Genomic DNA, 14,330 nt, shown 5'->3' on the forward strand with positions numbered 1-14,330 from the left:
GTTGTGTTGTACTGTCTGAAACTTGTAATACTGCAACCTTGGCCAGATCTCCTTTGAAAAAGAGGTCGCTAACCTCAGTGGTTAAATATAGGTTAAAAATATATATAGTAAGGATTAAGTTACAATGATAATAATAATAATAATAGTATTTTAGTATATTTATCATGTTGCTGTGGTTGTAGGTTTCTTTCTTTTACACATTAATACATTAGTGATAATCATCCATTCATATAATATATATCAATATCACTGGGTCAATTTTTGCAGAACGAGTAGGCTACTTTTAAATTTATGCTTTTACCAGACACTTCTTTTGTACTTTTACTCGTGTAGAATTTTGAATACAGGACGTTTTCTTGTGATTAAGTTTTACGTCATTGTATCATTAGTTTTGCTTAAATAAAAGATATAAATACTAGTTCTTCCACCAACCTCTCATGTTACGTCAACTGCACGCCCCTTCGCTCTGCTGTCAAAACGCAACTACAAGGACCATGATGCATTGCAGCGAAACAGTCATTATCATGACACATCTTCAACATAAGGTAAAGCTTCCTCTTTGGAAGCGTTTTATTTGCTAACCTTGGGGAGAGGTTGGCTCCTTCTTGCGGTTAGCATTTTGTGAAGTAAATAAATGCTCGTCTTGGGAAACAGAGACTGTCGTGCACGAAATATGTGCCACAAGTGATCTACAGTTAGCTTTGTAGCTCTGAAGCTCGCCAAAAGAGAGCTTTACAAGCGAGTACGCGCTAACGCTAGCTAACTGAGGAGACCGAATCCGTAACATTTAATATTAGAGAGCTACATTCATCAAAAAGAGCAACTGAAAGGGGGAAGCTGTTGGCATTTTATCTTCAGGACATGTTACAAAGTAGCAGCACACGGTAAGTAGCTAATTAGTTTGTCTAACACGGGTCGTTTTACGGTGCCTCTTCCACAAACTGCAGATGGCTAGCTAAACTTGACAGCTAAGTTAGCGTCATGATTCGGGGACTTGAAAACAGGTAGCTAATATATGAAGTGTCTGCTTAAAATCATTGACACACTTTTATCTAAACGGGTGACACAACATTAGTCAGATGTGGTGTCAACTATATTTAATGCGCCGGCGTGTGAAATGTTATCACGTGAGTCGCCACAGCACAGGAAACACAACCCTCATTTTCTTCAGTGATAAAATAGCCCGCTGTTACTGCTACACCTTGTATTAATGTTGGATGCCTAACTTTGACATTCAGGGGCTTGTTTTCCTTTTACTGAAAAGATGTATTTTTAACGTTAAAATTACAGTGTCATAACTGTCTTTAGATGATGCTAACGGCTATTGCATCAACATTAAGCAACCTTGAGCCCAGAAAGTGAGATATATATCAATAAAGTTTTTAGTCTTGTGACAGATTAGTTTCCTCTGTTGACCCTGCCTGTGTTTGTAACAAAGTCTGTTGGACATTGACTGTAAGATAATTTGACACCAAACTCTGTGGAATAACAGGACATGCAGTGCTGTAGTAAGGTGTAAGCCTGCATTGTGGTGACCCACTTGGCTCACTGACACCTACACTGCTGCACCCTTTTAATAATGGCCTCTTTATGTCTATTGAATGGGATTTGCTGCCAGCGTAGAGCGCTGAAATACAGTATGCACACAGGCTTTTCTTGGAAGTCTATTTGTCCTCTCGCAATATTTAGTTTGATGTTGTTACCCATCCAAAAATTCTACCTGTATTACTGTACCTTATAGTTTAAAATCCTTACTGAATCAATTGAAGAAACTTATCTAATTACCTATCTAGATTTGTATATATTTTCTCTTGTTATGATGGTAAAGATAATTGCATTTTTAAAATTAAATATTCCATTACTACTACTACCAGAAATTCTTGCCCCTCAGTGATAATGTGACACTGTTCTTGTACCACATCAGCTGCTACACCATCACCTTGCTTGTCCATGGTTCCCTGGAGGCCCTCCCCCATATTTACCCCTCTAGTTTCTACCCACTGTGGTGGTCATTCCAGTTCCTTTGCATTCTAACAAGTTTGTCAATAATCAAGCTGACTGCATTTATATAGCAGTGAAAGAACTCTCCGTGATAATCTCTAAAAGGGCTGACTGATTAAATGGTTTTAAATTAAGTATTAAATGAAGAGATAGGCCAGCAGGATTAATGAGCTTTGATGCCAATATACCTTTGTCAGCTGTCTATAATGCTCATTAGCAGTGGGTCCTCTCACAATACTACCATCATCGTTTTCATGCATCAAGGTCCCACTGTGAGACTAATTTCATGCAGTTTTGGACTGGTTCAGAAAAGGTTTAAGAGCACTTGATGCCCTGTATGTACAATGTGGTTCAACTGAAACAGTTAGGAGATCATCTGTGTCGTCCTTGATGACATTACAAGTGCTGAGTGTTAAATCAATTTGCAGTCAATGTCCGGGTGTCAGTAATGCTCCAGGCTCAATGCTCCCGAACCAAAATATTTTCTGTTGACATCTCTGTTCTTATTTCTCCCTCCTCTCGCCACAGCATGTCTGTACAGACACTGAAGTGAAATCACAGGCTACAGATGAAGATGAACACATCCTTCCCATGGTTTCCCATGAACCTCACCTGGAGTGGGAGGGTGTTGTGAGAAAGGAGACAGGAGGAAGGAGCACAAGGCGAATATAAACAAGAGTCATGAATCTCCATCAGGTCCTCACAGGGGCTGTCAACCCTGGAGACAATTGTTTCTCTGTAGGGAGCGTCAACAATGTGCCATTCACGGTAAGATATTTCAAGCTCTGGAAGTATTTCCCTCCCAGCCATGTAGGAGCTCTGATTCTTAGGCGGTGGCAAAACTGACATGTCACAAAACTGAAGAGACTTTTATGGCTCTGCGCTGGCAATAACCATGGCTGGAGGCATTGTATTTTCAGGTTGCCCGCCTGTCCGTGTGTACATGTCTTCCATTCTTGTGAATGCAATATCTCAGGAATGCCTAGAGGGAATTTTATTACACCTAGCACACGAATGAACTGATTAGATTTTGATGGTCAAAGGTCAAGGGCACTGTGACCTCACAACCCATATTTTTGGCCATAACTCAAGAATTTATATGTTAATTATGACACTAATAATTTACACTAATGTCTAATAGGATAAAATGATGAAGTGATAACTAGCTTGACTGGTTGGCATATAAGTGCGGTAATTCTGATTGTTCATTGAGTTGTTTTCTGATATACAATAACAGTAACAAGGCTCTGTAAATGTGCTTCTACCTGCTTGGCCTTTCTACACACATTATTTATTTTTTTCTCAGAGACAGTGCAGATGACAGCAACTCCGATTTGGACCTGTATGACTCAATAGTTCAACAAAATATTGACACATTTTTGGCAGCATTTAAAATTCTAATACTTGTATAAACAATCGACAGTGTCACTACCTCTAACTGCTTTTGCACTGCTTGATCTTGAGGCAAACACTATGAGATACTACTCCCATGCTATTCAGAGAGTGGATCAATAGGAGAACTATTTCTGTCCTTATGTCCTCTTGTGAGTCACAGTGAATCACAGCTCATGTGAAGACCTTCTTCTGAGAGCCATGGAAATAGAGCGTAGAATTCTAATCTTAACTGCTTGTACTCCAGAGCTGTCATATGGTGCCATGTTTAATGCTGTGAAACTGGCTCCCGGACAAGTGCTGTTCAAGTGACCCTTCATGCAATTCTCTCTGGATGGATCTGTGTCATATTCACCTCTCTCCCCTTCCTGCTGTCTATTTGTCTCTTCATAGGCCTATGCATCAGGTTGCGACGTGGTGATTTTGGGCAGTGACTTTGAGCGACTTCAGATCATCCCAGGGGCCAAACATGGCAACATCCAAGTCGGCTGTGTCGACTGCTCACTGCAGGGTGGACAAGTAAGAGTAATGGAATGGTGCTCTGTCTTATTGTGTCCTCAAGTTGATATACAAACCAGGATGTTCCCAAAATACCATACAGTTCTGTTGAGTACAGGTATTATTACAGTTTAAATGAATGTTTATTTATTTATATTAATTGGATATATTAATAGTGTCCCATTGATCACAAGGAAAGCAAATTCAACAAACAAACAAATTGAGCTGCATTTTGTTTCTTAACCTTGTTATAACTGAAGGTTAGTATTGTACTATGGGTCAACAGACAGTGTTGTGCTGTGTACAAACATTCAACCCTTAATGCCATCCCTTGGTTTGACTGAGATCAAAGTGCAAAAATGGGAGCTCAGAGAAATGACTGACTGCAACTTGAAAAATAAACCACCTGGTCCAATTTTAAAAAGAGCAAACAGGGGACCATAAGTGTGTTTTTATGCCATGATGCACATATCCTCTTAAATTTATTTAACAACCACAATTTGGGTTGGTGGAATGTGTTTTTCAGTAAGTGTAATAGGCAAGCTCTGTTCTGAGTGTCAATGAAATCGTACTTATTTTCTATCTTATGAATCTTATCCACATTTTGCTAAATGTCTAGCACTTTGGTCTTTTTAATATTGTTGTAGATTAACTAACTGTTTTGCAAGGTATGAGCTCATTTGCACTCTTATTAAGTGTTGGCAGCTTATATTTTCAGAAAAGGCATTTGTTGGCAACATTAAAGGCTTTTCTTATGAACTTGAACTTCTACTCCTCAACTCCAAGTGAGGGAAAATTCATCCAGTAAAGCATGTAGTGGCACACAGGCACATTTGCCAATATAATACTGATAATAACCCCAAAATGGGTTTAAGTTTTGGCACAAACAAAAGATCTGTTGGGATGTGTTTGTGATTTGAACTAGAGACAGATTTCTGGTGGGGAAAAAGATTTGTGAAAATGCATAGGTATTTACAGGGACTGTAGTTTTCCATTGCTACGCCGTAGCAGTCAGTTGGATTCTAGAGAAGCCATGTATGGGATCAGTGTAGATCTAAAGGGAAAATATTTGAATGGAGGGGGGTGTGACACCGTGAGCCCAGCAGCCATATGAAACCGTGAGATACAGAAGGGCTATTTGAAAGGTAAACAGACGGTTAGTCTAATCACCAAAACACAAACATAAACAGAAACATGTTCATGTAGACTAAGGGTGTGTATACACCGCTTTTTTTGGGGGTAATTGTAATTACTTTGTCAACCTTCTTATTGACAAAAAATACCTATAGCAAATAGTTAAGAATTGATTAAATTAGATCCTATTTAAAAATATGATTTAGGACCTAATCCACCTCCTCTGCACCTGTTGCTAGTCTCAGGAAAAAAACCCTTGAACAAGTATCAGGTCAAGCAAGGCTTCAGGCATATGGTTTCATTGCCAAAAAGCAGAAAAAGTAAAAGGGACCCTAGGGACTTAGTTGATTATTAGTTAATCCTTTCTCACTTCCAACCCAGGCGGGTTTGGGTTGTTTTGTAGTCTTGGATGTTAATCCAGAGTGCCAAGGTGCAAAAGGTTGTGTTGAGTTTTTTCATAAAAACTCTGAAGTGAAAGTTTTATAGCACTGTAACATTTCTCTGCAAACGTTTTGAGTGTAGGGCAATTAATTACTATCTTTCAGAACCTTTTGGTAACCTTATGGAATCTGACTTCTAATTCTACTTCAGAAGGGGTCCCTAGTGGATAAGGTATTTTGGCTGTATTTATAAAAATCGACTAAATGTAGTTGCCAAACATCTTGCTTGTTCACTGGTTTCTTTTGATGAGTTAGTATTGCTGGCAATGATTATAAGGGAAAAATCATTCAGAATGTGAGGGATTTCTAAATAAATCGACTTTCAATTAAAGCCCCAAGTCACAAATGGCTGCTCCTCCCCAGACTACTAATGTTCATCTTCCATTATCATCCAACATCTAGCTTGATAACTGGTTTCTAAGTTTTTTTTGTTTTTTTTTTTCCAGGGCCAAAGCAGCCCTTCCTGCATTATTACTGCAGTGACAATATTCATGATTCCTCTTAGGTACTGAGTAACAATGCTGCAATCAACCACAAAAGGAGAATTCCGGCATTGCTACGTCTGTGTTAACTTGAGAAATTACTTCATAATGATATTAAAGGCAGAAGTCATCATTTCCAGACCATCACTGTGATTAAGGTTTACTTTGTAATTGGGAATGGTGGTAGCATTGTTAAAACAGCAGACAGGCCTGATTTAATTCAAATGAAAAAGGAATTGTTCACCCAATCCTTGACCACTCCCCTCATGTGATGTTTAATCCAATTCAGTTGGGCCAGAACTAACCTCACATGCTTCCAACATGGTCAAGCATCTGCTAAAGCATGCTCTGTTGGTATGCCTGCCCCTCTTCACACTGTGATATTTGCAATGCTATTAGTTTAAACAGCATTGTTGAGCACACATTCCCTATGCTCATAAGTGCTGTACCAGATGCATTTTGTAAGTATTAATGACCCACTTCCACGGAACGTTAGTTTCCAAACTCATTACACTGAAGGTGTAATTAAAGAGTACTACATTATTTCAAGACTTAGCTAAAATTAAAAATAACTGAGAAGAATAGCAACCTCTGCCTCTGCACATTTTATTTTGTGTTCTACCAGGTTTGACTCTATAGAACTTTGCATCACTTACTGTCATTAAGAGGAATTAATTTATTTACAGCACAAAATAAAGATAATTATATTGATTGAACACTGTGTTATATTACCTCACAATTTGAGTGCCTTCTTAGAGTTCAAAACAAATGTATGCAGAGCAACACCATAGAGACAAGACATGGAGCAACCTCCACTAAAGCAGAGGCACTATAGCAACTTTTAAAAACTGCTCCCATTATTGTTAGCAAGCTAAAACAGCAGGCTGCTCATGATTAAAACCATTTCTGGATCCTTAAGATATCAGTTGAAATACTCTTGCAGTGTAATATGATTTCAAAATCTCAGTTGGGGTTTCATGAAAATCAGACCAAAGTATAGTCATAATTATAATCATAGAAAAGGAGACTGAATGTTTAATTACTCATATTTTTTCTTTCTTTTTGCTGTGTCCAGGCCTATGTTTATTTGACTGTTTTATTCCCTGGATTGGTTCTACAGTACTACATTGTCAGTGCTTTAATAGCAGAAATGTGTTACATTTTCTTCTCCACTTAAATGTGAACTGTGTTTCTCTTATTCAGTCTGTTGTCATTTTTGTTCATCTGAACCATCACCTAAAAGGATTTCTGTGTGACTGTTTATAATATGCATTTATAATATGCACATTTGCACGTGTGAGTGTGTGACTCACTCCTTCACAGAATTAATTCGCGGACAGTCTGCATATTTTTTATCCCCTTAGAGACACAGCTTGTATTATCCAGGACCTGGACCTTATTAAGCTTGTTATTTGTGTTCTCTGCCACAATAATTTCACCCATTCACTCTGTTTAACATTCTGACTGTGGCTTCCTTGAAAAGCACTTCAGCATGTAGAATGCATGAATGGGAAGTGTGCAAATAAGGGACAGTGTGCTATAGACTGTGGGCATTTTTGGTTTGTTGTCTAGGGACTACACTTATTTACTGTTGATAGTTTTATTGTTCATAGAGGGGACTGCAGATTATTTAACTAATTAGGATCTTGAATAAGGATCTGATCTCATTATTCACTGTCCAACTTGTCAAAAACAAGCATTTTGTCTACAAGAAATATGAGTTGGTTGGCTAATATTCCTAAACACACAATTGATAATTTTGCAATGTATTTGTCAAATGTTGTAAATTTACTTGTAATTTACAATAGATTTATATTTTTTGCTTTTTTGAAATAATAATAATAATAATATTTTGTTTCACTTTGTTTCGGGAAACATATCTTAATACCTAATGTGTTGGCTTCTCTTTTCTCTGCTCACAGATTGCAGCTTCCTATGGAAGCATTGTGTGTGTCTTTGAGCCTGTTCAGCACCCAGATCAAAAAGATACATCGCTGACTGTGAGTAGTCTATACGCCATCATCCTCCAATCACAGTCTGGTCATGTATGCATTCAGCATTCATCCTGAAAAACAAGACCTTTCTCCTTCAGGCAGCTCTTTCTTGTTATGTAAAATGGGTCAGAATATTTTTCCTCTAAACCCATCAGAAAGTCACTGGGGAAGAACAGATATTTGAAACACACTTGCACATTCTTACTGAAACATTGAGTCAAGTCCTGCAGTTACTGTCATGTTTATTGTTTACTCCTGTTGTATAGTCAGTGCAGATGTTTCATACATCAGTGCTGAGCAGCTTTCTGTCACAGAAGAGTTACATGGAATGGAAAGATACCTCTTTCATCGCAGAAGTTCACTGGTATTACAGTTGCTGTCCATGTGGCCTGATCACATGTGGCTCACATGAAAGCAGCTTCACTGTTTGTTCTTGTTAACCCAGTTGTAACTACTGACCGAAGTGATAAAAGGAAATTATTATTTTCAGAGCCTATTCTATTAATCTCATTAATGTTTTGTTTTAAACATTGTGTTTGTTCTCTCTGTACAGAAGTTGAACTGCCAGTGGCAGAAGACTGGACAGTTTGTATTACAGTCCATGGTACGCAACCTGGCCTGGCACCCCACAGGTACTTTGATTAATTCTCTCTTAATTCCAGCATACAAATCTTGCTTGCAGCATATGCCCTCACTTTCCTTTTTTTACTTAACAAGTTATATGACACAAGACATGGGTGGTTTATGTCCTGAAAGAGTGAATGTGTTTTTGTGTGTCTAGGCAGCACTCTCTTAACAGGCTCTAGTAGCCTTCAGTTGTGGTCTAATGTTGATGGCGTAAAAGATGAAGCTGAAGAAGGGGGAGAGCAGGCAGAAATGACCATGAGAGACTCTCATTCTGCCTGGAGGTGCATCTGGCAGAGCAAGTAAGAACTGAGAAGTACAAAATCTGCACATGATGCAGCCTACCTCTGTGACTTTGGGATAGTGACTTTGGGAGGGAGGGGAATTTTTTTTTAAGAAATGTTCTCCACAAAATGTACTCAAACTGGATAACTTCTGGCGTTATCAACATGATTTTTAGTCACGTACTACATAAACAATTTATTAAAACCAGCTAATTACAATATTGGCACATAAAACTTTAAATATTCATTTAATTAGATTTTCATTTCAATTTGTTTTATTCTGTCTTAAATGGTCAACATAACTCACTGTATATTTTTAGTTACTGAAAATATACACTTTTGTAATACTGATTATTGAAAATGCTCTAATTTAAAATTTTCTGTCTGAAGGACGGCTTCACCAGTCAGTTTAATGAAGTTCTCACCTGATGGGGAATTCTTTGCTACTGCTGGGCAGGTAAATTACTTTTACCAGGAGTTGTTAAACCTGCATGTATTCTGATGCACACTAGCTTGCGCAAGTCCTGCTAGAATTGTTTATTCACGATGACTAGGTCAAACACTGTAAACTCAGGTATATTTGTAAAGTAACCAAAAAGTGCTACCTTCCTTTGTTGCCTTTTTGAAGTTTAGGTATATGGCCTAATGGCTTTAGCTTTTAATAGCACACCCTACAAAACAACATCAATTATACCCCTGTTTGTGACTCCTCTTCAGGATGACTGCCTCGTAAAGGTCTGGTACAGTACCAGTAAGTGGAAGTCAGGTGTTTCCAGACTCTTCACACCTCCAGAACCCAGTGTCAGTGTCCAGGGAGAGCTGGCCTTCTCCTTTGTCTACCTGGCCCATCCCCGTTCTGTTACTGGCTTCTCATGGAGGAAGACCAGCATGTACATGCCACGGTACGGACATTGTCAAGGCAACATCTCACAGCCTTTTTTGTGCAGCGATGATTCATTTGTGTTCTCAACTGTCTCATTTTCACCTAAGCTAACACAGTTGACAGCCACAAGTTAACAAACATGAGTTACCTTCCAGGATTTCACCATAGCCTTAGGAGTGTTGCACAGTAATAAAACAATACTCGATTTGCATTACCTGTTCTTTAGGCCTGTTTTACAAGGTAAACAGGAAGTATCTGTTTTTCTGTTTATTTAGCTGTTTGATTCACAGCATTTTATGGGTTGACTATTAAGGAGCTCTTACAAGAAGCAAATTCAAAATAGGTTAAACACTGTGTGGTATTACAATCTCACACTATACTAAAACTGAATCCTCTGCCTTGCTTTATTACAGCATTGATAATCTTATGTAACCTTTGACTGAATGTGATGCATTTCACAGGAGATTTATTATACAGAAATATTATTTGGGATATCTCTATTAAAATAATGTAATTCTACCTATCAGCTCAGAGAATTAATATAGACAGAAAGACAGTGTAATGTTAAGGCAGAACTCTCATTGAGCTTATTTGCTCCTATAAATAAGGTGTTAGAAAGAACTGAAGTTGTCATCTGAGTTGTACTACTATGTCGATGGTCTGTCAATGATCAGATAGGATAATAAAACATCATCTCTTTACTTACTCCAAAAGTTTTATGTTCCCTTTCCAGTAAACTGGTGTATTGTATTCTGTAATCTTGGCCTACATTAAGGACGAGATTAGATTCAGTCATTTCTTTATCACTGCCTTCACTTCTTGACCTTTTGTATAACTTATCTCTTACAGGTTTTTTCCTTTGACCTACTGTTGAATAGCACTAGCACCATGAGATGACTAACATCATTACTGACGAGTTGCCTTAGCCATTGTCCTTCCTTTTTCTCCTTCTCTTTCATTTCCTCTCTCCTAACAGAGGTGCCGTGTGTAATGTTCTGCTCACCTGCTGTAAGGACAGCGTGTGTCGGCTCTGGGCAGAGACACTGTTGCCGGGTGACAGCCTCCTGTCTGGTCTCCATAACAACCACGCCCCTGGCCAACACAGCGACGCACTCAGATGTGCTGGTTCTACAAGGAAACACACCTGCAATGGGAAGACGCAAGGAAAAACAGCACAGGAAGTAAGCAACTGTTTACTAAAAATAAATACACTCAGTTGCCAGTTTTAGGTCAAGTAAGAGCTTGCCAAGGTGAGCACAACTTATTTCTGTAAGAATCAAAAGCATTATGTGTAAAGTACTATCAGAATGAGAATATCCTCTATGTTGGTTACAAATTACAAAAAGAAAAAGAAATTGCCATCATTTTCATTGTAGTGTGAAAAAAATTGCACGAATTAACCTGAAGTAGAGGCCAGACCACTGTATTTTCACTACTGATGATTTATGACATTTATGGAACTGCAGGGATGAGGGAAAGTGCAAACGGAGACTGAGAAAGGAGATAGAAAGAAAACTGAGGCTTAGTAGAGCTAAAAGGGAAAATGAATTGGCTATCAAACATGAAGATGCTTTTTGAGGCTTTGTAGAGGGCTAAAGACTGTGAAGAATATGTGCCTCCTTTATGTAATCTATACAACTGGTTGATGGCTGTTTTTCTTTTTCATTTCTGCTGCTGCTAGCTCACCTTTAATGGTGGCGTCATCTTCTATAAGTGACCTAGGTTGTTGCTAACAGCCTGGCTACTGTAGGCCCCAAACACAATACTTAAATCCATTTTAATATGGACATTTAAATGGTTATGGGTCTCACTGGCACTTACAAAGCCTAGGGCACATGAGATTACTGGAAAAATAGGTATGCAAATTTCTCTACTGTGCCTTGAGGAAAGTCTGTAAGAGTACATGTGTGGAATTATTCATTAAAAATCACAGACTGTGCTGGATGATCCAGGCGGTAGTCTGAGATAATTCTCCTCCTCCCAAACTGAAAGGAATGGACAATACTGAGAGAGCCCTATTTCAAACTTAATTTTAGTATGATACCTTAAGGTGTGCGGAGCAGTATACAATTTCTTGCAAATCAATGACGTTTATTAAGCCCGAAGCTTCTTGATAAGGATGCTGTTTCAGAACCTCTGGAGGAGACAGTGATGTGGGATTTCCACTACAATCTAATTTTTCTACTTGGTTATAAAACCATTTAGAAGTATGTGTGTCTGCTTTGTACACACCAGTACACCACATGCATTCTCAAATAGTGAGTTCACAGTACACATTTCTTATCAAGGACCTCTTCACAGGTGTGATGAGCACTTAAAGCTCAGTAATAGTCATACCATAATAATATTCAAAACTAGTATTATGTTAAAGATGAAACCACATGAAACCAAAAGATGCTCTTTCTTTCAAAAAAATTTAAAAATAAAATAAAACCTAGTACCAAAACAAGTTTAATTTCAGTTTGAATACCCCCACCCAACCCCCACCACTCTTCCATGCTATCTGTTTCTCTCTGGCTCTGATTCTTTTTTTAGACAAATTGGGCAGTAAACTTAAATGTCGATTCAATGTCAATAACATCAAATTAAATTCCCATCCCTTGGAGGAACACCTGTTGACCAAAGCAGTGTAATTCACTTCAGGCTGTGAAGACAAGCCTTGTTAGTTGGCACATATTGATTCATTAACATCAGTCTTCAAAAGCAGGTTTAACCTGCATCTCTGTGTCAGCCTGAAGGAGTAACAGGGGACTATTGTGTTGCACTTTGCTGCCCCACCCTTTAAAACAGTTGCTTTTCAAGTTATTTAAAAAGATTTCTCTCTGTAATTTATACATGTAATCTATGGGGAAAAAAATATTGATAAAGCTCAATGCAGTCTACATTCATAAAATCAACCTATTTTGGAAGAAACAACACATTGTTTTTAATTTATCTAGTGGTAATAATGAATGTTTTCCTCACAGAATTTTCAAGAATCATGGCACTCCTCCCTCAATCGGGATGTGCCCCAGCCTTCCCTGACTAGTTGCCTGCCTCACCATCAGAGTCGACACTACAACCACAAGAAGAGCAGCAGCAACATGCCCCATGCCAACGCTCTCTGCCACTTCCACATTGCTGCCAGCATCAACCCAGCCACAGGTTAGACTCATTAGTTTATGTAGCTAGTTGTTGACAGTTGATAAACAAATTCTCCAAATTTATTGAAGAGTTTAAAGCTACAGGATGGCCCAGTGTACTTCATAAAGAGGAGGAAACACACCTACAGCATAGCAACATATTAGTTATTCCTAAACCATAGAGGCTACAGAAAGTAAGCTCTGCTTGAATATTATCAGCACTAGGTCAGAGGGCTTCGCCTCTGTATTTTGTATACTGCCTGAGGTTGTTTATTTAACATCCCAGTGAGTTTTAGTGCTCAGTCAAAGCTGCTCACAGTAAATGTAAGGCATTTTCATTTTGTTCCTCCACATGTTTTTGTGGGGCAGCTTAATTCGACCTGAATCAGGGCAGAATCTCCTTTAGCCTCGAGGCCGAGAAGTCCTGTAGGATTGTATTTGTATGCATGAATTACATTTTAGCATACCTCAAACCAACCCCAGGAGGCGTCTGTTTGTCCAATCTAATGTAATGTAAATTTCTGTTATTCTTTGCCTTTTTTAAAATCACTTAATCACATATTGTCTTCATCACAGACATTCCTCTACTGCCCTCCATCTCCTCTCTGAGTGCTGTGGATGATGAGGAACCTGGAGGTCCTTTTACTGTCCACTGGCTCAACAACAAAGAGCTTCATTTCACTTTAGCTATGGAAGTCTTCCTGCAGCAGCTCCGAGGCAGCCTGGAGCAACAGAGTGAATGCTCCCATGAAGGTACAGAAAAATATTTGGATCAGGCCCTAACACTTTGAGGAGTGAACATGCAATGGTGGAATAAATCAGTTAAAACTAGGCCTGTACATATTGTGTTCTGCTTTGTCTACCATACTGATTTTAGAATTTACATTTTGGCACTATAATTTGCATTCTCCTCCAGAGCCTGAAGATGAGGAGAACTTTGATGAGGAGGATAATAGTAGCAGGCCAAGTGACCCCCAAGGACCCGAGACTGTGGAGCTTTCTCTGGCAGCAGTGGAGCACCAGGTGGACGTGCTGTTAGAGGAGTGGAATAAAGGGGCAGACATGTTGTTCAGTATTCATCCCATGGACGGCTCTCTGTTAGTCTGGCATGTGGACTGGTTAGATGAATACCAGCCAGGAATGTTCAGACAAGCTCAGGTAAATTCACTGTTGATGTGTTTACTGTATGTTTACAGTAACAATGAAACAATAAAATATTATTAACTGATTGATAATAATGGGAAACTACAGTAAAGCAAATATTAACTATGTTTTTATTTTATAATTTAATTATCACTATACACTAAGTAGACTTTCCTTTGGTCACTCTTTCAAGCAACTTGTTTGTGTTCACATTTTCGAGACGTGCCTCTTGGGGAGAGGATTAGTTTATCATCTCAGTAAGGCTGTGAATCATTTTGACAGTCGTGATGGTCTAGCTCCTATTCTAATGGCTTCTCATCCAGCTATTCATAC

At 38.7% G+C, this 14,330-nt stretch overlaps 1 protein-coding gene across 1 annotated transcript in view; it reads left to right on the forward strand.

Annotated features, from left to right (window-relative positions):
* Positions 1 to 512: 512 nt before the first annotated feature.
* LOC108882134 (dmX-like protein 1) overlaps positions 513 to 14,330 on the forward strand; it is a 52,253-nt gene continuing 38,435 nt past the window's right edge. Inside the window, 12 exon segments of the mRNA XM_018674453.2 lie at positions 513 to 884; positions 2,530 to 2,769; positions 3,787 to 3,912; positions 7,870 to 7,947; positions 8,495 to 8,573; positions 8,723 to 8,867; positions 9,240 to 9,306; positions 9,567 to 9,751; positions 10,709 to 10,913; positions 12,699 to 12,876; positions 13,431 to 13,607; positions 13,771 to 14,012. Of these exon segments, the coding sequence (XP_018529969.1) occupies positions 2,683 to 2,769; positions 3,787 to 3,912; positions 7,870 to 7,947; positions 8,495 to 8,573; positions 8,723 to 8,867; positions 9,240 to 9,306; positions 9,567 to 9,751; positions 10,709 to 10,913; positions 12,699 to 12,876; positions 13,431 to 13,607; positions 13,771 to 14,012 (1,569 nt within the window). The 5' untranslated portion in view covers positions 513 to 884; positions 2,530 to 2,682.

This window comes from Lates calcarifer, linkage group LG13 (genome assembly GCF_001640805.2).
Source record: "Lates calcarifer isolate ASB-BC8 linkage group LG13, TLL_Latcal_v3, whole genome shotgun sequence".
NCBI lineage: Eukaryota > Metazoa > Chordata > Actinopteri > Centropomidae > Lates > Lates calcarifer.